Consider the following 25091-nt stretch of genomic DNA (forward strand, 5'->3'; position numbering starts at 1 on the left):
AATTGTATCGCAGAAATGATCCCCTCTCTGTGATAGCAAGAATTTTGTTCAGCATGGTCGTTCTACTCACAGAAAAAGTGAATCATTCTTCTTAAAAAGAAATGTATCTATTTACAACGTGTGTCTGTTTCGTCTAGTTTGTTCATAAAAAAATATATATTCCCGCTATTAGAGACTACGAATTTTAGAAAGGGAAACTTGCGAAGAGCCTATGCAACAAGCAAAAGAATCCAATTTTAAGTTGTATACTTTTCGAGTTCTATTTTCTTTTCACGTTTCATCAGAAAATTACGCTGAAAATCTGAAAAAAGTGTTTTAGAGATATTCTAGATTCTTAATCTGTAATACCTTGTACAAAATTAATTATTTACTGCAGAGTTGAAAATTTCGTAATTGATAAATAATCTTTGATGGTAGAAATACTTGATTATGGTTACGTCCTCATAGAGATTTTATTCTAAAAAAATACTCATTCAAATAAATTTCTATTCTACATAAATACTTTTTTTAAATAAAATTTTATTTTGAATATTCTGTGGAATCAATTTTTACTTCCTGTAAAATTTTTACTTCCTGTAAAAATTAATTTCTCGCAAATATTCATTCAAATAAAGTTTCTAATTTCTCGACGTAACTACAATCATGCCCCTAACTGTATTTGCCAATTATTATTCTGGTAAATAATATTTAGCTACTAATTCGAGACTATTAAATTTCTCGAGACAAGCTTCTCCCTGGAGTATCTAATTCCTCTCAAAATGGATAAAAAAATACATAATAAAATATCTCTGGAGGATCTCCTATCAGAATTCTCAAAGTCGACTTCCTCGAAAACGAAGCTTACACACTGAAAAATCTCGACTAATTTTTCGAGCTGAAGAAAACATTCTACTCTGAAAAATGACCCACGGTGTTTTAATTATTCCTTTGATTGAATTTAGAGGCCTGTTTGCCCCATACAGCAAGGGAACTCAAGCGAAATTCTGCATGTTATACCCTGTACAATGTTGATTCGAGCGAAACGAAGGCAACATTAACCCAATTACACCAACTTCGTTACTGGGTCAGGCACTGAAGTCGCTAATTTTCGAACGAATCGATTAACCACCCACATCTTCCAAATGTTAGTGAAAAATATGAAAATCCTGTGCAAACACACGCGCAATTAATTCCTTGGCTCTGTTTAATTATGTAGAAGGGAAACTCTTATCAATTAATTTGAAATATTATTGCTAGCTAATTTTGATTCGTAGATGAGAAGAAAGAACTGGACAGACTCGCGAAAACGAAAACCTTGAGGAACCGTGTTTCCAAAAAATGGGGACGAATGAACGATCACAGTTCAACAATTATTTTATTAATATAACAATTCGGGGTTGCAGATTGTTATATTAAACGTGGTCACTCTCAAAAAATTATCTGATTTCTAAAAAGTGTGTAACAATATTTTAAAGTGTACGTTTCTGAAATTTTCTTTATGCAAAATTATTTGTTGCAAAATGAGGATCTGTGGTTTATTTTAAAAAAAGGTTGGTAATAAAATTGTGGTGATACTGGTTGGTGCGTGGTTGAGGAAATTATTTGAGAGTGAATCACGAGCTCCTTAATATGGACTCCCAGCGCTAATTAACTCATTAATCATTAAGTACTATCGATCCCACTTAAATCAATCCGCGCACAATAATTAAACCATTCGAATACTACCTTCCTTCTAGAAACAATCTTCTTAGGGGAATTTTCCAAATATTCTAATTATAAAAATGATTCAATTGAAGCATTTAATTCTGAGGAATCCTTTTTCATCGATAATACTCTGCCCTTAGAGAGCAACGAAACTGATCCATCGACAAGAATCATGGAATCTGAGACCTAAAATTGGTTCAGAAAGTTAGATCCACTTAAGATTATCATCCAACAGTTCAAGGCCTCCTTATTAAACCTCTAAACCCAGCAGAACCTAGGTGACAACCCACTATCAAATCCAGGAAGTCTCAAAGTACTCCTAAGGCTATTTAGAAGATGATCCACTTGTCCAAGGAGCTCTAAACTCACTCAGAATTGTTCTTCATTAAAGTGAGGACCTTTTTCTTCAATTTTTGAACTCAGAAATACCTACACTAGAGATAGGTACTAAATTCAGAGACTCCCAAAGTGGATCCAGGCTGAGGATCCACTTTCTAGAACCCTAATGTCCCAGTGAAGGCTTTAGGGACTCAAGAATTGACTTCGAGGACCATCTACACATTCTCAAAGCTGGATATTCATTTTGGATCATCATTCAATAGATCAGAGCCTCTTTCCTCAGACTCTGAACCCAGCAACACCTAGCCAACAGCTCATTATCAGACCCAGAGACTCTCAAAATAGACATCTGCTTCCTCTGAACCTTTCAGACACTCCACCATCTCTCAAAAACCTCATCTATTGATTTATCCAGCTCTTGACCCACTTAGAATTATTCTGGAAGCTAGATATCCACCTGAAATTATCATCCAATAGATCAGAGCCTCCTTCCTCAGACTCTGAACCCAGCAACACCTAGCCAACAGCTCATTATCAGACCCAGAGACTCTCAAAATAGACATCTGCTTCCTCTGAACCTTTCAGACACTCCACCATCTCTCAAAAACCTCATCTATTGATTTATCCAGCTCTTGACCCACTTAGAATTATTCTGGAAGCTGGATATCCACCTGAAATTATCATCCAATAGATCAGAGCCTCCTTCCTCAGACTCTGAACCCAGCAACACCTAGCCAACAGCTCATTATCAGACCCAGAGACTCTCAAAATAGACATCTGCTTCCTCTGAACCTTTCAGACACTTTACCATCTCTCTCAGAACCTCGTCTACTCATCCAACAACCTTTCTCCCCGCTCTTCATCGCCGTTCCTCAAATCAGGACTCCTCTCTCGCTCTCAGGGCTCCCGAAGCCTAGGCTAGAGGTCAGTGACAGGTCCAGATAGGTTGATACCGTTCTCCAAGAGTCGATCAGTGACCCTGACCTCCCTCTCTCCATCCACGTCCCCGTCCTCTTCATCCTCTTGGTTCCTCTCCTCCTCCTCCTCCTCCTCTTCCACGTTCCTCGCGCGTTTCGCCTTGATCAAACCGGGGCCATCCTTGCTCTGCTTCCCGTCGACGGCGTCGATCACCTTATTACGCAGAATGTCCAGCAGCTTCTCCAGTCTGACAAATGACGGTTTTGGTGACGTTACATGGGGTTCGGGACCAGCCTATCCTGACCCGCTAGTCGGCCCAAGCATATCTCTGTAATACTGTCTTTAGAAGCGGCAAAAGCAACAGTACCAGCTGAAAGCCATGCTGCCAGCTAGAAGAACAGAAAGAACAGCCCTGCGTCGGTTTCCCTGACCCAGCGGGTTGTCTTGCGAGGGAGAGGACCAGGGGGTGGTAGAAGGGAGGAAGGAGTCTTGATAAATCGCCGAGAACTGTCGACACGAGTTTCGAGTTTCATTTTTTTTTTTTTTAATTTTGGTTTCTGTCCTGTGATTCTTATTTTTAGTAATTACCAATTTCATAGGATTCCCTGGAAGATCCTAGGGGGAATAAAATTGCCTGGATAGGGGGCGTGTAAATATGCAAAGGGTGGCTCCGAAAGAGTAAATTAATATATTTGTTCGTTTATTAAATAACTGTACAGAAGATTGAGGAACAGTTTTGGGAGAGTTTCAGTCGTTCTGAGTACATACAATATTACGACGGAAAGTCTGTGCTGCTCGTCATTTCCGGTTCTCGATAATTGAATCGAGCTTGTGTTACAAGCTTGCTAGGGGAGCTTTCTTTTTTCAGTTACAATAATCTCTCGATCGTGGTCATCCTCGACGATTTACAAGTGGATAAAAATTAAAGTCTTAAAGAACACAAAAAGAGATTCGTATAATTAAAATTGAGTAAAAAAACAGCAGAACTTTTGAACTGGCATTCTCTGAGTTGATTACAAAATATCAGTCGTGGTTCTTGCTTTGATTCTAAATCTAAAAGCGCATCTCTTTCGACAATAAAATCAAAAATTCTTAAGCTTATTCGAAAACACTCTCTTTAACTAGATTAAAAAATAAGTTATAAATTTGTTCGAATTGATCAGTCGTTCATGCTTTTTAATTTCATTTTTAGTCTAAAAATATATACAAAAATATATTTCAAAATTTGTCTAATAATAAGTAAAATATTAACAATTGATGATATTAAAAATTGTTCTAACTGTTGAAGAACTGAGCCAGTCGAAAAGTTCAACGACTCGTCTCTTCAGTAATTTTATTGTAAATTAAAATCTAAATTAAAACGATTAAAAAACGATGCACGGTTACGCAACATGGGCTTAAAAATACATTGAAATACAGAGGGATACACGGAAACTGGACGCATGCTTACAAGCTGCGAAGCCATGCCAACAATAAACAAGAAAACCATTTTGCACTACTTAGATAAACAATTGTACACACTTGCAAACTTCGTGCTACAGTTGAAGCAAAATCAAGTGGCCCACAGGCCACGCCCTCTATCATTTACTTTCTCTACGAGTCTTGTATTTTTATTGGTGTAATTAAAATTAATTTTAAATGAAATTAAAGTGGTTCAAGGTATAGACCTCGAGGTCCACTTCATTTTGCTTCAACTCTAAAACTATATAATTACAAATCTATAGTGAAAATGTAAGAAGCTGTGAGGAGGAAAATCTCTGGCAAAGCTTCTTCTATTTCCACTTTGGATATATGTACATTATAGGAATGTACACTGCAAAGCAAAAGAAGAGTGTAGAGTCTGAATGAAGAAACTAATTTACAGAAAAAGTAGTCGTAAAAATGCAAACTCTTCTCCTACTTTAAGTGCGAGTAGCAAAGGCTGAGGGAAAAGAGCAGCTTTGATAAACGGTTCGTGATTTGGTTCACCCTGTATCAGCTTTCAACTAGTAGCTAAGAGAGAATTCAATAAATATGGCACAAAACTTGTTAATCTATTTTACCTAATCAAAATATTTAAAATACTGAGTGATTCAAAAAGAGTGTCAAAATCAAACACTGTATTTAAAAAATAAAAAACTCTGATTTTTTTCTCACCTACAAACTGATCCAAAAACAGTTTTAGGCCTAGTAAATCTTCTTTTAGTTCCATCTCAAATCTTCTACAGGACTTTTCATTGAAAAAGATACTAACTGTATTTAGGAACTAAGAGGAAGGTCTCAATCTTCACAAAGCTGGATCCATGTTAAACTACAGAGTGATTCAAAAGCAGCTCCAGCTAAATCCTCACTTTTCAGTATCCAAGGAGAAAGATCTGCAAGCTCCCTCTACTATGCTACTACGTTTTTCAATCACAGTGCCAGGATGAACCAACCCAAGAACCCTTCACAAGACCATTGAACAGTGTTCCTTAGAACAGAAGCGTATCGATGATGAAACAACGATAGACCTACGTGCTATTCGACATGTACATAGTAGTAGCCTCTAGCAAGCCCTTGAAGCCCCCCTTGCGATACGGCGCCGAGTGGATTGCGTTTTGATCGGGGCCCCGCGCGTACGTAGCCTAAATGTAGGCGGTGGTGTAGGTGGCGCGTGAGGGTGCTGTCAGGACTCTGGAGGTCAGGATTCCCGTCGAGCAGAGATCTTTCGGCACGAAGGAGCCACCACCGACTACGGTCACTTCCGGGATCTCGGTGATGGCTCGGCTGGCCTCATCAACGAGTCGATCCTCGTCGCTCACCGTTCTCTGGCCCTCTTTTGCCTCACTCTCGGACACCTCGGTGACCCTCCGCGAACCCTTCTTCTTCTTCGACCTCCTGGACCCCCTCTGACCTCGGGGAGTCTCCTCAGAAGAAACCGAACTCCTCGACTGGCTCCTAAAGATCCTCATCCTGTCAGAGACACTGGACGATATAGTCTCCTCCCCCAGGTGGCTGTGACTGGAGTCCACCTTGTCCACACTGGTGTCCTCTGTCCTCAGCTGGAGGCTTTCAGATCTTGGCTGCAGGCTCTCAGACCTAGACTGAAGGCTCTCAGCTTCTTCCTCCTGTCTAGTGTCCTGCTTTGCTTCGAAAGGAGTTTCTGAAGAGGTCAAGCTAGAGGTCTCCTCCAGGGTTGCATCCTCAGACTCCAGTTCACTGGTTGTGACGATGGCCAGCTGAGTGCTGGACACTGGGGCCTTCTCATCCGTGGTCCAGGAGTCCATAACTGAAGTGGGACTACAGTCAGCTTTGGAGTCACCTCTGCAGTCAACTCTGGAGTCACCTCTACAGTCAGCTCTGAAGTCACCTCTACAGTTAGCTCTACAGTCAGCTCTGGAGTCACTTCTGGAGTCGCTTCTTGAGTCACTTTTGGAGTCAGCTCTGAAGTCAGCTTTGACATCAGCTCTGGAGTCAGTCCTCGACTTCTCAGCGGCGAATTGTTGGGCCAGGTCCACGGGTCGTGGGCGCAGTAAGGTGGCGAAGCTCTGTGGGCCGGAGGGGGTTGAGGATTCTGGGATCAGGCTACAGGTGTCGGAGAGAGCGGTACGCACGGGGGTGCTGGTTACGTAGGCTGTTTCGAAAGTAACAGGCGTGACTGATCTTGCGTTTACGCACTTTGCCACGTGACTCTCGGCCAGGGTCTTCGACGCCCTCGCCTCCTGGAGCTCCCGTCGCAGCGCCAGCGTCTCCTCCTCAAATGCCGCGATCTCGCGACCCTCGTTGCTAAGTGCCACAATACAATGTTCACCGTTTATAGAATGCTGAGGGCGACAGTATTCGGAGGACGAGGGGCAAATGGGGATAATTAATACATGGGGTGGCCTAGTGTTTCATGAACGAAGGTCGATAATGTGCTTTACAGAGCAGAGCTCTGCTGGGATGTTCTCCAGCTCGCGGAGGGTGGGAGGGTGGCTGGGACCACCATGGGGGATGAACTGTTTTGGGGGACAGAAGCAAGAATACGGAGGCTGTTAGGGCTGGGTTACTCTTGCGGAAAGAATAGGAGAAGTTGAAAGTAGGAGGCTTTAGTAGACGCTATAGGCTCCTCGGTGTGAGCTTATATTGAAAGAGTATTTTATGAAGATGATTTCTATAGTGGTGTCTCACTTTGAAGTTACTGGAGATTAGATCAAGAACATGACCCTCGTTATAAGCTCAGTCTCGTCGAACTGTAGAGAGCCTATAGCGAGAGAGAATGGTGAGAAGAGTAAACTGCACTGTAGAGGCTACGTAGCGCCTTGGTGAGTGAATTAAATTTTCTTAGAGGAAGAAAGATCGAAATAAAGAAGTTAGAGAAATAGATAGGAAAGATGCAACAGCATTAATAATATGAATTAAGCTATCCATTAATTATTTTCCTGTAGAATAAACTCTTTAATCTCTTTTCTAACTAAAGAAGAATTTTGTTTAATTTCCAATGACTTCTTAAACAACTACTAAAAATAAATACTATATTTATTATTGGAAAAAAGTGATTAGTTTAGCAGAAAGTAGGAAACAGAGGGTAAGAAGTAGTACAGTTGTAAAAGAGTTAATATTTATACAAATTCAGTATTTCTTCAAAAAAGTACCCATAAAAATCATTACAAAAATGGAAGTATATTACAACAGTAGAATCTTCAATTTATAAATCTTGTATAAAAAAAATAAATACTTGGGCTAAAAATACTCTGATCAAACCCACCCTCCAAATCATTTACAAAATACAAATGCTTTAAAGAATTTAAACGTGTCACAAACGCTTAAAAATCGACAATAATTTGTGACGATACAAACTCACTATGAACTCTACTGTGCTCGGTGCAGAAGTTTTTACAGCACCAAATCACAAGTGAAATAGCAACCAAAACGTGTACTTAATGGACAGAAGGAAGTACCCCGAGTACCTAAGTTCGTCGCTAGCAAACCAGCCAAATCAAACTATAAAGTACTCACTTTGCGCTAAGTTTCAGCATAGACACTTCCTCCTCCAGTTTCGCGATACGCCTATCACTTGCTTCTTTCTCCTCCAATAGGTTCATAATTTGACTCTGAAACAATTCAATTGAAGTAACAATCAGTGAACAATAAACTTCGCTCTTTTTTATCAGAGTTTGAGTCTCCTGCTGTTGGAGGAAAATGAGGATAAAGATAAAAGATAAGGGAGACAATAATACCCAGGCGTAGATAAGATGGCATAGCTGGTTTTGAAAGAAATCAAACAATTTACATAGTAACATGCAATTTTTCTTCCACAGATAAGGATTTACAAGCTTGGCGTGCTGTTTGAAGCCTTTCATATCATTTCATGAAGAAATCTCATGGTTCAGCTTAGGGAATCATGAACCAAGTGCTCTCGATACAAGTTAATTGTATCAAAATGGATAACAGAGAGGATTTTTTGCATGCAGTATTTTCTATAGAATAGGAATATTCAGTAACAGAGGTATAATCATAGAGATAATACCTACAGATATAATAAAGAAGCTTCATACATAAACAGAGTTATTATTTCAGCTCTGCGATACTATGTAAAACTGGTGGCCAACAATAGGTATCTAGAAGAACTTCGAAGCCCTGAGAAGAGTTCTAACCATTATTCCTACATAATTCTCAGCAATAAATATATCACAGTAACCGTTTGCTAAAATCTCCCTACAATGTCCCTCCATTTCCTCTTACTTGAGATTTACCCAAAAATAAAAAGAAGACATGGAAAACCCTATCCCAGAAGCTCTGCTCTGAGTCCACTGAGAGACATGAGTTCTCTTGGCGAGATGTTATTGAGTCTCATTGGGTGTCGTGGAGAAACAATTTACATGCACGAAAGTGGAAGGTCCCAGAGGTTCAATTACGAGATTGGCAAGTATGGCGTGGACGGCCATCGCTTCCACTGATGAGGCTAATGGATGGTTGAAACCCGAGAAGACTGGGTGAAAGAGGGAAAGGAGGAAGGAGGCCAAGGGAGAGGCCGTGACAGCCGCTAAGTGCCTCATCCTTCACCCTTCCTCGTCCCTTGGCCCCACCTCCGTCTACCTTCCCTTCGTCGCTTTAGGTAAGTGCCACCCCCATGTGAAACCTAATCATTTTTACCCAGCGTCACGGATATTTCGTATTACGTCTACATTAGGTTCTCCGGTGTCAGGACAGTTCCATCGTGACTCTGACCCTTAGAGGAGCCTGACTCCCCCTAATAATAGTGGGGAGTCGATTTTGGTCGACTTAGGAAATTGAGCGTTGCAATTGGCCTACTTAGCCTCTGCTTCTTCTGGAATTAGTCTTAGTTTAGGACTACGAGACAGTGTCAATTAAAAAGTATTGATGTTGGCTTACTTGGTCCTAGTGATAACTAATACCTGATAGGTACTTATACAATTAGTTATCTTTCCCTCCGTTTTAGCGAGGAATTAAATGCTGAACTAGAAAACTTAATTAATTAATTACAGTGAGAAGCAAGATGAAGGGAGGTCAGATGAGAAATCAGTGATCACTGAATTAGTCTACTTTGCAGGCAGACCTTCTTCTATACAACTATTCTAACTATTTCTCTACAGATAAGGATCACTTCTGGGAAAGTGCATAATCAATTGACAAATCGATCTTCTAATTAGCTTACTTTGCTACTATGTACTTCTGCTTATCTCTACTTAATGAATAAATAATTAAGTTCATTAGACAATTGGAAGGTACAGAACGTGAACAAGTAGGTAATTCCTTAATGAATAACTCATTAATCAAGTTTGATGAGAAATAACAGAACTGTAACAATTGTTCCAGCTAAGAATATGGAAGAAGTGTCAAGAATTTTCTCCTGAACAATAGAAAGGTAGACAAATGGTGAGATTCCTGATTTAAATCCTATTGTGAGATACCATTATCATATATAGTATCATGAGAGAATATTATTCAATACAGAGGTAACAGAAATTACAAAAAATCGACGTTCAATAGAATCTAAAGAGAAACCTCAGTCCTCATTAATGAAAATTTGCGCGCAGATGATAATCGAGGGGAAGAAATTGTAAAATAGAGTCGAGAGAGGGGAGCCAGAGATCACCTGGCCGTCCTAATCAAACAGAACGTACGAATGCTACGCAAACAATATGCCCATGACCACATAGTGGAAATGCCGAAAGCGTCGGCTGTACCCTAACTACAAAGTCGAGAGAGAATCCTCGGCTTTGTTTTCAATTCCCACGTTTTCTACATTCTGACTCGAACCTCTGTTCTTCCTTGGAACTTCCTACCTCTGACGAAGTGATCACTTAGCTTGTATGATATGCAATTTAAAATATTTATGCAAAATCATATGATAGGTTGCATAAGGATGAGTTAGTTCACAGAAATGGAATGAGTGTGCAATAAAATTTACGATTTTCGCCCACAAAGGCTTGTTTACGTCCCATTACAATAGAAAATGCGATAGGCAATTGTGAGTCAGTGTTTTGAATGAGCTGTATGAGTCACCTCCCTGAAATTTGGGTTCCAATGGCAGTGCTTTCAGTTTACTGCATTTGGAATGAATCAACGCTGCCGCTAACACTGCGATATAGATAAAAATAGTTAAAGCATAAATACATACGTTCAGATTGACTATTTCCAATGATTTTTGATTCAGCTTTTCCTCCACCATAGATTTAACTTTTGCAACTAGTCCCTCTTCACACGTTTTATTAGCTTGCCTGATTTCTCGAATAAGATCTGAAATAATAAAATCAGTTTCAGCAAAGAATGCAATTCTCAATACAAACTAAATTCTAAACTAAATATAACAAACTAATCTAACTTGTTTTACAAATATTTACCTGATAACATTCCTGGTTGATAATCTGAAGAGCTGCTATATTTACACTGTGCTAACTTTGCCTTCATGCTACCCAATTCAGATTTTGTTTCATTCAGCTCCTTAAACAACTGACTGTTACTCTTTTTCAGTTCTGTCATCTGAAGCAGTGGATATTGTTACCGTATTACCATGATTCATTTGTTACACACTTTAGAGTATCAATTACACAAATACAGTCAAAGAAAGATACAAACCTGTTCAATAAGTGACAATACAAGCTTATTACTGCGTCCAATAGTTGTAATGGAGCTCCCACTGTCACCGCTATCAGAGTCTTCGCTTTGAGTATGTGTAGAAGCTTCAGCAGGCGCAAGGCCAGGATCTGAGTACCTTCTGTGCTCCGAATTCAATTCCTCTCCATTAACTTCATTACTTTTATTCGCAGTAGGTGGCAGACTTGCATAATCTCCATTTTGATAGTTAACAGGTATCGGACACTCCAACCCGTTCTCTTGTAAACTCGTATAACCATTCCCCACAGAGTTCACGCCCAAATTCATCGGATGATTCTGACTGCAATGCTTCCTGGGCCTTCCGTGGACAGTTCTGATCCCAGAAAATGGTACAGGTTGATACAACCTGTACATCGTAGGCAGTGAAACAGGCTCCATGGTGTAGGTCATGGGCATCTGTGCGTAGCCACACATGCTGGGGTCAGATGCTGCTGTGAAAAGACGCTGTCCGTTGCTCGGGAAATTCTGCTGCACGTTCGACTGCCACAGCAGAGGCTGGTACTCCATGCCAGGCACTACGTCACTGTTTTGATTGCCTTGCACGCTGTTCGCCCAGGGCCCGACCACACTGCTCCTTTTGCTGGAGCGCTTCTTGCTCTTTTTGGAGTGACTAGAGACGTCCTCGCGACAGCTCGACCTCGATGCCTCCAACCTAATAAAGATTCGTTTGACAAAGTGGCGAGCAGGGAATAACTGATCTACGAGCGGTATTCTCTTTCTTACCTTGCATCCATTCTCGAGGATGATCCACAGCCTGGCAGAGGTTAGTCGCAAATCGTCTCTCGCTGTAGTAACAATAAATACGGACGGTAAACACTCGGCTACTCCATTCAGGATCGGGTCGTTATCAGTTCGCGGCTGATTGGCTGAATGGAATCCCTACCATCTCCTCAAGGAGGACTGTGATTGTTGGATGACACTACGGTTCGCTGTCTTCAGGTTTTTAAAATGAGACGATGAATTACGGGGCTAGAGCACGATTATATACTCGCTATAAGCTTGCTGTAGACTATATGGATGTTTCAGAGAATTATATATCTCCCACATTCTTTTAGATTTGCTTCTACAAGACGAACGGTAGATTAAACAGTCTATACTTTACATTCTACACACGTACTACACTCTATAGACTCGTTGATGATGGAGCAATGAGACTATAATGAGCAGTGAGCTTAAGGTTCCGAGAGTAGGTTTCCTTCACCGATTAAATCGAATCAGGTAAGCTTGTCTATTAAACACTGCTAATACAATTATTTCAATTATTAATTGTTAAGCAACAAGAGCAGCAATTATTTATTTTAATTATTAAAAGTAATTCTTATTTAAATTATTTTTTGTTAGGTTGAAGGGGAGCTTCCATTTTTGGCTTTTTCTCAGGGGGAATACGGAAAAAATAAGGAATAATTCTGAAGAACAGTAGGAATAGTAACGAGCTTATAACGGGGAGAGGCATCAGTAGCTCAACAGTGCGTTATTAGCTCGTTATTTAAGTGTTTTTATGATTAAAATGGAGGTAAAAAAAATGATGAAAAAGTGTGTAACACCTTGCGATGGGAGATACTGTAAAGTATTAGAAATTTTATTCTACATCAGCAACTTTTCATTCAAATATCGCTAGTGTCATTGAAAAGAGCACGCATGCGCCGCGCTATTCTTCCAAGCTTCCAAGTGACGTGGCCTCAATGACGGCACGAGTCGTGCTGTTGCGGTGAAATCGTGTCATTTGTACTTGATTCCAGAAAAACAATGTTATAATTATGAGCACTTGATAGTAAAATTCATTTCGACTTGTTTCGATCGCTTAATCAGGAACTCGTGATAATCCTGCGGTAACCTAATCAGGTATGTTTAACCTACAATACTCAGCTGCACTCTGCCACTTGTCACATATCTGAAAAGTACATACAGAACTTGAATGAAATACCATTTACATTTATTATCATTTGTATTTTTCTAATTACAGCAACATGACCACTTACGAGGATTTCATTCAGCAAAATGAGGACCGTGATGGTGTACGTTTCACTTGGAACGTTTGGCCCTCCTCTCGGGTGGATGCCACAAGACTAGTTGTGCCATTGGGAACACTTTATCAACCAATCAAAGAAAGGCCTGATCTACCTCCAATTCAGTATGATCCTGTCCTTTGTACAAGGTCTACTTGCAGAGCGATTCTGAATCCCTTATGTCAAGTGGATTATCGTGCAAAGCTGTGGGTATGCAATCTCTGCTTCCAAAGAAATCCTGTAAGTATAAAGGAATTGTATTGCAAAGAAAACAGCGATCTTGCTTTCAAGAATTATTGTATATTTCATTGATTGTTGGTTTTAGTTCCCTCCACAATATGCTGCCATTTCGGAGCAACACCAGCCAGCAGAACTCATTCCAATGTATTCGACAATTGAATATACTATAATGGTAAACAGACTTAAGAATCTGATATTAAATATTATTGTGTCTTTTTATTTGTATAAGTAATCCATGTATTTGTTTCTTCTGTGTACTCAGAGAGCTCAGTGTTTGCCACCCATATTTTTATTGGTTGTGGACACCTGCATGGACGAGGAGGAATTGGGTTCTCTTAAGGATTCCTTACAAATGTCTCTATCCTTGCTTCCTCCTAATGCCCTTATTGGTCTCATAACATTCGGAAGAATGGTTCAGGTCCATGAACTGGGCTGCGAAGGGTGCAGCAAGAGCTACGTTTTCCGCGGAACCAAGGACTTGCAGCCGAAACAAGTTCAAGATATGTTAGGTAAATGCTATATCTATGTAAGAAGGTTCCTCTATCTAACAGATTTCTGTCTGTCACAGGTATAGGCAGACCAGTACCAGGGCAAAATCTAAACCAGCAGAGAGGGCCTAGTGGACAGCCTCTGCCCCCAGCGAATCGCTTCCTCCAGCCTGTACATAAATGTGATATGAGTCTCACAGATCTTCTAGGAGAGCTACAGCGTGATCCATGGCCTGTGGGCCCAGGAAAACGCCCGCTGCGATCCACTGGCGTCGCGTTAGCTGTTGCTACTGGTCTCCTAGAAGCTAGTTACGCGAACACTGGAGCTAGGTACGTACACCACTCTGCAATTGTACAAGGTGTCCCAGAAATAAATAATATCTTTCCTCATCTTTAGGAAGAGTAGAATATCATACGAAAGTTTGATCACCTATTTCTGGAACGCCTTCTATGGAAACGACTAACACAAACGATTATTATTTTCAGAATAATGTTGTTCGTCGGCGGCCCTTGCTCTCAGGGCCCAGGTCAAGTAGTAACCGACGACCTAAGACAGCCCATCAGGTCCCACCACGATATCCAAAAAGACAATGCCAAGCACATGAAGAAAGCCACCAAGCACTACGATACTCTGGCGTCTCGTGCCGCGACCAATGGCCATATAATAGACATCTACTCCTGCGCCCTGGACCAAACAGGCCTCCTCGAAATGCGGCAATGCTGCAACTCGACTGGCGGTCACATGGTCATGGGAGATTCCTTCAATTCCTCTCTGTTCAAACAAACCTTCCAACGTGTCTTCGCCAAGGACAACAAAGGCGACTTGAAGATGGCATTCAACGCGACGCTGGAAGTGAAAACTTCGAGGGAAATCAAGGTTTCTGGAGCGATCGGGCCCTGCGTTTCTCTAGGGGTGAAGGGGTCGAGCGTGGGAGAGCAGGAAGTGGGATTGGGAGGCACTTGCCAATGGAAATTCTGCTCCCTCACGCCGTCCACGACGACGGCGCTGTTCTTCGAAGTCGTGAACCAACACACGGCGCCGATTCCTCAGGGAGGAAGAGGCTGCATTCAGTTTATCACGCAGTACCAGCACAGTAGCGGTCAGCGGAGAATCAGAGTCACCACGATCGCCAGAAAGTGAGTAAATAAAATGGTGTGTGGAACACAGGGACGTTTTCAATGATTTTTTTTTACAGTTGGGCGGATGCTTCGACATCCCTCCACCACATCAGCGCAGGGTTTGACCAAGAGGCAGCTGCAGTCCTCATGTCGCGTCTGGCAGTCTTCAGAGCAGAGAGTGACGATGGTCCAGACGTCTTAAGATGGGTGGATCGCATGCTTATTAGATTGGTGAGTATTCCTGAGGCTTCTAATTCCTGTTTACTGTTGGAGTAACTCTTACGATGTTAAATATTCCTCCCACAGTGCCAGAAGTTCGGGGAATACGCGAAAGATGATCCAAACAGCTTCAGATTGGCGGAGAACTTCTCCTTGTACCCTCAGTTCATGTACCATTTACGTAGATCGCAGTTCCTACAAGTGTTCAACAATTCCCCGGATGAAACCAGTTTCTACAGGTGAGTCAAGCTTAAATACACTGAATTTGAGGAGTCGATAATTGAATTTTGAACGAAACCTTACAGGCACATGCTTATGCGAGAGGATTTAACCAATTCCTTGATCATGGTGCAACCAATTCTGTACAGTTATGGATTCAATGGCCCTCCAGAGCCAGTTTTATTAGACACATCGTCCATTCAGCCTGATAGGATCTTGTTAATGGACACCTTCTTCCAGATACTCATATTCCATGGAGAAGTAATTATTTCACCATCGTTTTCGATTGAAAAGAAAGTCAACAAAAGACTTTTGTTGATTTTATTTTATTCTACAGACGATTGCTCAATGGCGTCAGTTGAAGTACCAGGACTTGCCAGAGTACGAGAATTTCCGACAGTTGCTAGCAGCGCCTGTCGACGACGCTGCAGAGATACTGGCAGGCAGATTCCCTGCGCCTAGGTATATCGATACAGAACAGGGTGGCTCGCAAGCCAGGTTTTTACTAAGCAAAGTGAATCCAAGTCAGACTCATAATAATATGTACGCCTATGGAGCGGTAAGTAAATTTTTTCTCGAAGTACTTCTGATCCACAATATCAATCATATTCTATAGAATTTAAAAATCGTCGATAAATCTATGAGAACTAGGTACTATACCATGGACAGCTGTTCAATAGTTAATTATTCATTTTTTACTTCAACGAATGAGTCAATCATACGTAACTAATATTTTTTTATGTCACCGTGGTCCTGCAACCAGGGGATGCCGATACCCAGTGGGGTGTGTTATTCATTCATTTGATAATTGTATCTTCTTTTTCACTCGCTTTGGTAATGGAAGGGGGAATTAATCTAAAACGCATCAGTGACATATTTATTATTTTCTGTGTGCTTATCACAATATCTTTCGAAAGATAGTGCTGAGGTATCTAACAGACATCGAGCGTCACTCTTAGAACATATTATCAGTATTGGGACAGTTTAATCTATCTTAACAAGCGTAGTACATGATATCTTAACAATCCATTTACAATATTATTGTCACAATTCACTGGTGGTTGGCGTCAAGACATTTATGAATTGTTTAATTAATTTTCTTTTTCTTCCTCTGGTTTGGGGATTCAGTTTTTCAGCTTTTTGTCTGATATGTAGCTCGAGGATTGTTGTTGGCAATCTTTAATCTTAATTTACTCTAATTTAGGAAAGTGGAGCGCCTGTCCTGACCGACGACGTCAGTCTACAAGTATTCATGGAGCATTTAAAGAAGCTGGCCGTCTCGTCGACAGCCTAAAATCACAGAGATGCAAGGAAAGTGTTCCCTCTTGGACGAGACACGCGGTTGCAATCTAATTGATACAGATAACACGTAGACATAGCAAGAATTTATATATATACAAGTTATTACGCGGTTATAATGAGAATATATAATTAATCTAACGATTCCTGGACGACTATTGTTTTGCCCCGAGGTCAAAGTATAACTCGTGTACAGATAAAGTACATAGTATTAATTGTAATGCATAATATTTTAAGTGTCCTGTATTGTTCAATTTTTATAACCGTGTCATTAGTAGCGTATAACTTATTTTTTCAGTGGTATTTCTTGTCATGAATAAATCTGGTCATTCTTTTTTGAAGATCATGTAAACATTCTGAACAGTACATTGCTTATATTTGTGGAATTTATACAGAATAAATTGTAAAAATGATATAGGAACATAGAAATTCATTTTATTGATTCAAATTATGTACGTCCGCCTTTGTTTTGTATCTATTGATATATTAGTGGATTCTGGACACTGTCCAGTATCCTTTCTAAGTAAAATAAATAAGATTACACACGGAGATATGAATTTTCACATTCGCTAGGTAAATTTTGATGTATCTTTCCAACTCATCAGCAAATTGTGCATTATTTTATAAGAAATAATTAAATAAATTAACTAAGAAATCGTATAGACATTTTCTGCTCCACGTCTGTTCTTTCCAGGGCTTTGCAGAACTCCTCGAAGGAGATCATTCCATCTCCATTTTCATCGGCTTCTACTATAGTCCTCTCTGCAATACTACTCAACTGCTCTTCGCTAAAAAGTTATGGAATATTACTCTAGCCTGTAACTTTATCAAAAAGAAGAAAAGCAATGATTTCTTTACCTTATATTTGCACCAACCATCATGTGCAAAATGGCCAGCAGTTCATCTTTGGATATCAAGTCATCATTATCCAAATCATACATTTTGAAGGCAACTAAAAAGAAAAAAAATGTTCATAGCGTAAAAGAGACTCATACACACTTTTACTGAAGTACTTATAAGGCTCTACCAAGTTTCCTGACTTATAATATTGATTCGAAAATTTACAAATCTTGCAGTCATACTTACATTTCAATTTTTCTTGCCTAGAATTTAACCTATTTGGACTGTGTTTCTTAATGGGTCTGAAGTGAGCCAGTACTTGCATAAATTGTAAGAAGTTTACTCTATCATTTCCGCTTTCTTCAAAGAAAGCATTCACGATCCTGTCCCCAAGAGGATTTATTGCCAGCTCTGGAATTCTAAGGAAGTCCTCCCTGCTGAGCGTGCCACAGTCTCCACGGTCCAAGCTTGTGAAGCGGCTGTACAATCGTTCTATTTGATTTGGAGTGACTGTAATCAGAAAAATAGATTATTTAATGCACTCTTATTTGCATATTCAGTACTTTATGAATAAATAACAAATGAGTATCATGAGTTAAAAATTGAACTAGTTTGCCTTCAAAGAGAAATAAAAAAGAGTCCAATGAATCATCATGAAATGATTTATGGCCAATGGATTTAGAATAAAACTTACATCCAGTGGCTTCTTGGATCTGAGCAATTTCATCTTCGCGCAAAAGGAGACTGGACTTGTTACCCATGTTCGTTTAATGTGACAACTGCGAAATTTCGCGAAGGTGAAAGATTTAATGCTACGTTCCCTTTTCAGAATAATTTGTAATTTCCTAAATCATATTTATCGTAGTGTTGGGTCTAAGTACAATGTGGAACTACGATTCCCTGACAGTTGATAGGTTAATTGCAAATGTCATAGATAAGTGATAACGTGGAAGCCTTAAGGCTTAAGGCTGACATGCAATTTTGTTTGGGAGATTCTTTGTTGAGAGTTCAGGATAAATTCGAATAATATTTCTGATTAGATGGAGACAGGAAGTTCTAAAGACTATGACAATTGTTATCTTCTCTTCAGAGAGATTCTGAGAGATTTTCTATAACAATATCGTTAATTTATTGTTTAAGGAATATTTGACAGATTTATTAATACAAAGAGGCATCAATTTGGCATTGTATGTATAAATAAAACATATAAAAACAAGAAAATTCGTCTATTTATTAATTTATTCGCTATTCTACAGTGTAAAAATGTTTGTAGAAGATCTAAAAATTGTTATGGAATTCTTGTTATTTGAAGAGAAACTATATCAAATACTGGAACTTGTGCCACTTATTTTGGTTATATTATCCTGTAACTTTGTAGGTTTCTAATAGGAATATAGAATAATAATGGAAGTCTTAGGTTAGTGTTAGAGAGAGAGAATACTACTGTGCGACAAGGATAGCTGAAAACCTGCCACTAACTTTGGTTATATTGTCCTACTACTTTGTAGATTTGTAATAGGAACATAGAATGATGGTAGAGGTCGCTGGGTAAACGCTAGAGAGAGAAGAACTACTGTGTGACAAGGATAGAACATCTGCCACTAACTTTGATTTCTGTAACCCTGCTACTTAGAAGAATCCTAATAGGAACATAGAATGATAATAGAGGTCGCTGCTAGACAAGGAAAGCTAACCTTTAGAGTGAGAGAAAGATAGTAATATTTCAAATATTGACATGACTTACAAATAATAGAAAAAACAGTTAATTGCGATATCATTTATGCATTTTTATAGTTGAATATTGAAGCTGAGACTCTCAGCTACATTCAAGTATAAGTTTTGCTTAAATTCTCCACGTAATTAATTAGTTATTAATAACTTTTTAGATACGGGGAATTTGTAAGACGACACAGTCTATATAATATATAATAAGTGATAGATTTTTATTAAATTACTAATTACTGAGGATTAATTCGTCATCTTTTGGGGTTGTACATCTGAGCTGAGACTCTCAGCAACATTCAAGAGTAGGTTTTGTTTAATTACTCCGCGTGATTAATGATTTATTAATCATTATTTAGATTTGGGGCGCTTGCGAGACACTGCTGTATCTCTTTAAAGTTGACATCGCTCATGAATAATAAAAGAACAGTTAATTGAGATATTATTCGTGCACTTTTTTGGTTGCATATTGAAGCTGAGACTCTCAGCTAGATTCAACGATGAATTTTGTGCGAGTTTTCCTTGTGATCAATTAGTTATTAATGATTATTTGATACGTGGAATTTGTAGGTTATTACTCTATAGTAGAGGTACATGTTTTTTAACGAAGTACTAATTACTGGAGATTAATTTATGATCTTTTGAGACTGTAGATTGAAGCTTAGACCCTCAGCTATATTCAAGGATGGCTTTTGTGCGAGTTTTCTTCGTGATTAATTAGTTATTAATGATTTATTGGTACTGTGAATTTTTAGGTTATTACTGAATAGTACTGATGTAGATTGTTTAATGAATAACTAATTACTGATGATTAATTCGTGAACATTTGAGACTGTAGATTGTAGCTGAGACCCTCAGCTCCATTCAAGGATGGTTTTTGCGCAAGTTTTCCGCGTGATTAATTAGTAATTAATGATTATTTAATGCAGGGAATTTTTAGGTTACTACTGTATAGTACTGATGCTGGTTTTTTAATAAATTATTAATTACTGGGGATTAGTTCATGATCTTTTGGGCTTGTAAACCATAGCTGAGACCTCTGGCTACATTCAAGAATAGCTTTTGCACACGTTTTCTTCGTAAATCATTAATTATTCATGATTTTTTAAGTAGTGGGAATATGAATATATCGTGCCACTAACTTTGATTTATATTATCCTATTGATTTCTAGAATTGTAATAGGAACATAGAATGATGGTAGAGGTCGCTGGGTAACGCTAGAGAGAGAAGGAGTACTGTGTGACAAGGATAGAAATATCTGCCACTAACTTTGATTTCTATTACCCTGCTACTTGAAAGATTCCTAATAGGAACATAGAATGATAACAGAGGTCGCTGCTAGACAAGGATAGGTACTTGTTTAGAGTGAGAGAGAGATAAAAATTTCTTAAAATTAGCATAGCCTAGAAATAACAGAAAAAACAGCTAATTGCGACATTATGTATGCACTTTTATGGTTGCATATTAAAGCTAAGACCCTCTGCTACATTCAAGGATAGGTTTTGCGCTAATTTTGCTCAGAATTAGTTAGTTATTAATGATTATTTAGGGACGGGAGATTAGTAAGGCATTACGTATTTTTTTAGAATGAACATAGCCTACAAATAACAGAAATAGCAGCTAATTGCGGCATTATTTATGCACTTTTGTGGTTGCATATTGAAGCTGGGACCCTCAGCTGCATTCAAGGATAGGTTTTGCGTGAGTTTTTCTAGTAATTAATTAATTATTAATGATTTTTTAAGTATGGGAGACTTGTAAGGCATCATCAATTTTTTTAAAATTGACATAGCCTACAAATAACAGAAAAAATAGCTAATTGCGAAATTATTTATTCACTTTTATGGTTGTATGTTGAAGCTGGGACCCTCAGCTGCATTCAAGGATAGGTTTTATGCAAGTTTTCCTCGTGATTAATTAATTATTAATGATTCTCTGGTACGGCGAATTTTTAGGTTATTTGTATATGATACTTACGTGAGTTTTTTAATGAATTTTTAATTAATGAAGAATAACTCGCGATCTTCGACGACTGTAGATTAAAGCTGAAGATTTTTACTGCATTCTAGAGCAGTTTTGGAGCGAGTATTCCTCGAGATTAATTAATTATTAATGTTCCTTTAGAACAAACATTTTCTTCTAATTTTTCGAAGCAATTAAATTAAAAGCGTGGAAAAGTTGGAGGAAATTTCAGCAAAGGAGCAAAGGAACGAAGGATATTTAACTCGTACAATTAATATCTCCATGTATTTCGTCATATATTTACAATTTAATAACAGAAACGTTAAACATAACAGGTAGCCTCCCCCTCGACCGAGAAACCTGATCATCTTTTTCGAGTGGAGCGCGAGGCCAGCTAAAAGTCACATAAATATAATAATATTCGTCATAATAAATTCATTACAATCCATAATATGTATATGTAATATATGTTATTTAAATTTTCTTAAACATCTGTGTAATCGGTTCAATGTTTTCTCTTCAGCAGAATTTTCTCACCGACCCTTCGTTTCTCCTTAATTACGTCTACTATTACTCGCTTTTCTTTTTAGTCTTTAGTATATTCGGATTGTCCGTACTTGATGATATTTAGTAAATAACGTTCTCACGAAATTTTGATATTTTCGGGAGTCATTTTCGAAAAAAAAATAGAGAAGAAAACATTATTCTGTGTAAATAGACTGTCTCCTGTTCTGAAACCATCCACGATAATACTGAAACCGATCAAGAACACTTTGATCGTCGCAGACTTTGATGAGAGCATTGAAAACTTATCTTTTGATTATTTTTGCTTCAATAGTTCGACATATGTACAAAAACCTCGAGTTTCTTTTTCGCTATACGTGGCTCCTCTTCAAGCTCGGTCCTCACCAGGTTCTTCCTCAAATAGTATTCTAAACCCACCATGGAAATTTTCGTTTTAACACCTTCACTGCCACAAACTTAAGGGAGATCCTTTTGCTTTTGAAAAATTTCGCGACTTTTTTTCACGACGATATTTATTCAATAATATCAGAGAAAATTGTAGAGGTGGTTTGATTATTTTCTTTAATCCCATAAAAAATATTTTGATTTTGCTCGGCTTGAGTGCAGTGGAAGTGTTAAACTGTGATTAATCCTTTGAAGCTGTTCACTCTTAAGGGGAAACTTGTTTATTATTTGGAGGAAAGCGTAATCTAACCCTGCATTTAAAATTCATTGCATGAAATTAGAGATATTGAAGAGGAAAACTTAGAATAATCAAGGTAGTTTTACGTGGACACGTTTGCTGCCGATCTGGAACGAGGTATCGTGTCGAAACTGCCAGTCACGCAGCTTGCCATTAAGGGAACATAGGTACCGTACGCGATAGCGCGTGAGCGGATATTTATGGAGAGAACTCTAGTACGTGCTATCGCGTGATCGGCAGCGAAGGTGTTACTCAAGGTACTTCAGAGGATTGAATCAAGTTGGAGGGTGTATTCTATTCGAACCGAGATTCAGTTTGCTTTTTTTATCATTCTGGCGTGAATTTCCGAGTCTTGTGGCAGTGTGTTACGCATAATAACGGAATTAAGTTAGTCTTTATATTACACCTATATGTATACGTATATCTTTACAAAATGTCACGTACACTTTGAGTCTTGTGTTGAATCGCAGAATCGACTTTCGTCTTAACATTTTAACATGGCTGTTAACGTAAGGAAGATTCTTACGATTCTTGGGCGTTCGATTACGCGGTGTACAGTGGTAAGTTCTAACGCAAAAGTGACTCTGAAATTTAGAAGCAATTGTTGCAAACGAAATGTCACTTTGATAATTGAAATTTGAATAATTAAAATGGAACCACAGAATATAATTTCTATTTTTCGCATTTTTCTTTTCATCTCGAATATCTCTGTCCTCAAATTCTACCTGTTCAAATATTTCAACAACTTTGACACAATTTATTCATGGACGGTCTATCCTGTTTTACGTACAAGTTTGCTGCTACAAATTTTATATCTACTGGATACAATTAAACAAACTTAGAATAGACAAAACTAAGACTTGCTACTGTTATGTTCGCACAGACATAATTTCATAAATCACACGATTTACGAGGTGACGATTTTAGGCAATTTTTAACATAAAAGATTGTTATACAATTATACAGAAGGAATTTTGACATTTTTTATATGCTTAGTTAATAAGCTTCAAATAAAATACAGAAAAAACAGTAGAATATCTCAATCATATATCAGCCACAGTAGAACAGGCCAGTCATATATCAGACACATCGAAACGAGTAGAATATGTCAGTCTCATGCCAGGCACACAGAAATCAGTAGAACAACTCAATCCCAAATCAGACACACAGAAATCTTCAGTCAATCCCAACCCAGACACCCAGAGAGACCAGTAGAACAAGTCAAAGCCAAGTCAGACATACACAAATCAGTAGAATAAGTCAGTCATACGTCAGACAACACACATATAATAATTCTTTATTTTAAAAATCACCTAAAATCGACGCCTCCAAACGTTAATACCCCTCAATTTCGTATCAACGAACTGTGATCGAGCAATTATTTTTCCTTAACCATCTAGAACCTCATACCATACACTTACACCGCGTAATGGTTACGATCAAACATAGTAAGAAAGGGAAAGTACCGGACGATTAAACGGTACGCGACACGGGTACAGGTCCTCTTAGAAATTAGCAAACGTTTTGCACGTCCTTACGGTATAAATTCACTTTTATGTACAAGGAACATCTAACATCGTAGTGGATAACGTTTTATACACGGCTCTCCATAATTCACGTGCTTGAGCGTCTCTTTCTCCCCCAGCGGCAGCTAGAATTTATTATTACCTAGCTGATCGAACGTGCTGCGTTCCATTGTCCTCCTCAAAGGACCTATGATTGAAATTCGATTGATCATAGAAAGAAGATTTGCTCCTACAGCAATTCCCTTTCCGCCTATCCATCGTCTGAGACATCGAGATCTAAATTGCATCAAGACTCGCCTTTAATATTCCCTAATATCAAAGGGGGATCTCGATACCATCAAAAGACATAATCGTTATCACAGGGAGCCTCTCGATTTTCGTCCACTTCCTCCTGTCTCAGTCTCCACATCCCTTCCCTCTTCCCAGCCTTCAAAATAACTTTCACAGAACGTTCGTCAAACATTACTCCACTCGGGCACCTCAGCTTTCAAAATAACCATCACGCAGCGTTCCTCAGTGGATCTCTTCGAGAGGCTCTTAGAGACTTTCAGCAGGGCTGAAACATCCTTTGCCTGAATCACTTTCCCACAAAAAAGACTCCTCTTCTCATTTTTTGGAAAGTCTGATTGCATTTCTCTGACCTCTTGTTACATCTTCAGTCTTCTTCCTGTCGATTCTTTTTCTTTTTTTTCATAGAGCAGAAGCTCTGTTCACCCCCCTCCATCAGTCGATGACGTCGTTGCTTGGACTCTTGGGATGTTGGTTGCAGAAGAACCTTCTTAGCTGTTCTCGTTCTTCAGTTGTCCCAAGGTCGACGAGGACCTCGAGGAATCGAGATCCTGCGCAACGTGGACGACGCTTAAAGCAGGGTCGACGCTGTCAGGACATCTGGGACGACTGGCTTCGGAGGGGGGTCCAAGCATCACACTCTCATCTCGCTCATTGTCGCCTGGGACACGCGACTCGACACGGTGGCGCTTTGCAGCAGGGGCTGGTTTTCTGGGGGGCTCTTTGCTCGAGGAGGTGGTGGTGCTCTTGGCACTGTCAGGTGTATGGACCCGTTTGGTGGACCCTGGAAGATGAAGAATACTTGTGAGTTGATGAGGAGTAGACGTGCTTGGGTTTAGGGGAGTTGGAAGCTCTGCTGGTGCTAAAGAGGGGGTTTGGTTTGAGCCTAGGTCTAGAATAACAAATCTAAATAAATAAATAAATCTAGAATAATTA

At 39.1% G+C, this 25091-nt stretch overlaps 5 protein-coding genes across 7 annotated transcripts in view; 1 reads left to right on the forward strand and 4 right to left on the reverse strand.

Moving 5' to 3' along the window:
• Positions 1-578: 578 nt before the first annotated feature.
• Positions 579-12066, reverse strand: LOC143181792 (uncharacterized). The gene is made up of 7 exons (XM_076382399.1): positions 11743-12066; positions 10981-11671; positions 10746-10884; positions 10523-10641; positions 7897-7991; positions 6577-6684; positions 579-3187 (listed from the first exon to the last, which is right to left on the reverse strand). Exons 1-7 carry the CDS (start codon positions 11751-11753, stop codon positions 2941-2943), a joined length of 1410 nt encoding a protein of 469 aa, XP_076238514.1. The 5' UTR covers positions 11754-12066; the 3' UTR covers positions 579-2940.
• LOC143181793 (uncharacterized) lies at positions 3223-6320 on the reverse strand. Its single transcript, XM_076382400.1, has 2 exons — positions 5434-6320; positions 3223-3329 (listed from the first exon to the last, which is right to left on the reverse strand). Exon 1 carries the CDS (start codon positions 6183-6185, stop codon positions 5544-5546), a length of 642 nt encoding a protein of 213 aa, XP_076238515.1. The 5' UTR covers positions 6186-6320; the 3' UTR covers positions 3223-3329; positions 5434-5543.
• Positions 12067-12709: 643 nt separating the features above from the next.
• Positions 12710-17022, forward strand: Sec23 (transport protein Sec23). 2 transcript variants are annotated; one of them, XM_076381870.1, is made up of 12 exons: positions 12710-12861; positions 12983-13265; positions 13351-13437; positions 13528-13774; positions 13834-14083; positions 14240-14890; positions 14950-15103; positions 15179-15330; positions 15397-15571; positions 15648-15869; positions 16074-16094; positions 16515-17022. In XM_076381870.1, the coding sequence occupies exons 2-12, from the start codon at positions 12987-12989 to the stop codon at positions 16602-16604; spliced, it is 2328 nt and encodes a 775-aa protein (XP_076237985.1). In that variant the 5' UTR covers positions 12710-12861; positions 12983-12986; the 3' UTR covers positions 16605-17022. The 2 variants fall into 2 exon arrangements, with proteins under 2 accessions (XP_076237985.1, XP_076237986.1); XM_076381871.1 differs by lacking the exon at positions 16074-16094 and having other exon boundaries at positions 12712-12861.
• On the reverse strand, positions 16174-18407 carry Elm (calcineurin like EF-hand protein 1 elm). The gene is made up of 4 exons (XM_076381873.1): positions 18144-18407; positions 17696-17959; positions 17468-17561; positions 16174-17397 (listed from the first exon to the last, which is right to left on the reverse strand). Exons 1-4 carry the CDS (start codon positions 18208-18210, stop codon positions 17253-17255), a joined length of 570 nt encoding a protein of 189 aa, XP_076237988.1. The 5' UTR covers positions 18211-18407; the 3' UTR covers positions 16174-17252.
• Positions 18408-24782: 6375 nt separating this feature from the next.
• Nlg-4 (neuroligin 4) overlaps positions 24783-25091 on the reverse strand; it is a 247234-nt gene continuing 246925 nt past the window's right edge. For both annotated transcript variants that reach the window (XM_076382179.1, XM_076382178.1), the window contains one exon: positions 24783-24939. In XM_076382179.1, coding sequence (XP_076238294.1) covers positions 24912-24939 — 28 coding nt within the window. In that variant the 3' untranslated portion in view covers positions 24783-24911. The remainder of the gene's footprint in view (positions 24940-25091) is intronic.

Source organism: Calliopsis andreniformis, chromosome 7 (assembly GCF_051401765.1).
Source record: "Calliopsis andreniformis isolate RMS-2024a chromosome 7, iyCalAndr_principal, whole genome shotgun sequence".
Lineage (NCBI taxonomy): Eukaryota > Metazoa > Arthropoda > Insecta > Hymenoptera > Andrenidae > Calliopsis > Calliopsis andreniformis.

Coding starts and splice junctions, on each gene's coding strand:
- LOC143181792 (XM_076382399.1), bottom strand. Junction 10,642..10,745: donor TCAACCAGGAATGTTATCAG/GTAAATATTTGT, acceptor TTATTATTTCAG/ATCTTATTCGAGAAATCAGG. Junction 7,992..10,522: donor TGGAAATAGTCAATCTGAAC/GTATGTATTTAT, acceptor GAATTGTTTCAG/AGTCAAATTATGAACCTATT.
- Sec23 (XM_076381870.1), top strand. CDS start 12,987: ATGACCACTTACGAGGATTTCATTCAGCAAAATGAGGACCGTGATGGT. Junction 15,331..15,396: donor GATGAAACCAGTTTCTACAG/GTGAGTCAAGCT, acceptor GAAACCTTACAG/GCACATGCTTATGCGAGAGG. Junction 15,870..16,073: donor ATATGTACGCCTATGGAGCG/GTAAGTAAATTT, acceptor TCCTGCAACCAG/GGGATGCCGATACCCAGTGG.
- LOC143181793 (XM_076382400.1), bottom strand. CDS start 6,185: ATGGACTCCTGGACCACGGATGAGAAGGCCCCAGTGTCCAGCACTCAG.
- Elm (XM_076381873.1), bottom strand. CDS start 18,210: ATGGGTAACAAGTCCAGTCTCCTTTTGCGCGAAGATGAAATTGCTCAG. Junction 17,562..17,695: donor TAGGCAAGAAAAATTGAAAT/GTAAGTATGACT, acceptor TTTTCTTTTTAG/TTGCCTTCAAAATGTATGAT. Junction 17,398..17,467: donor ATGGTTGGTGCAAATATAAG/GTAAAGAAATCA, acceptor ATAACTTTTTAG/CGAAGAGCAGTTGAGTAGTA.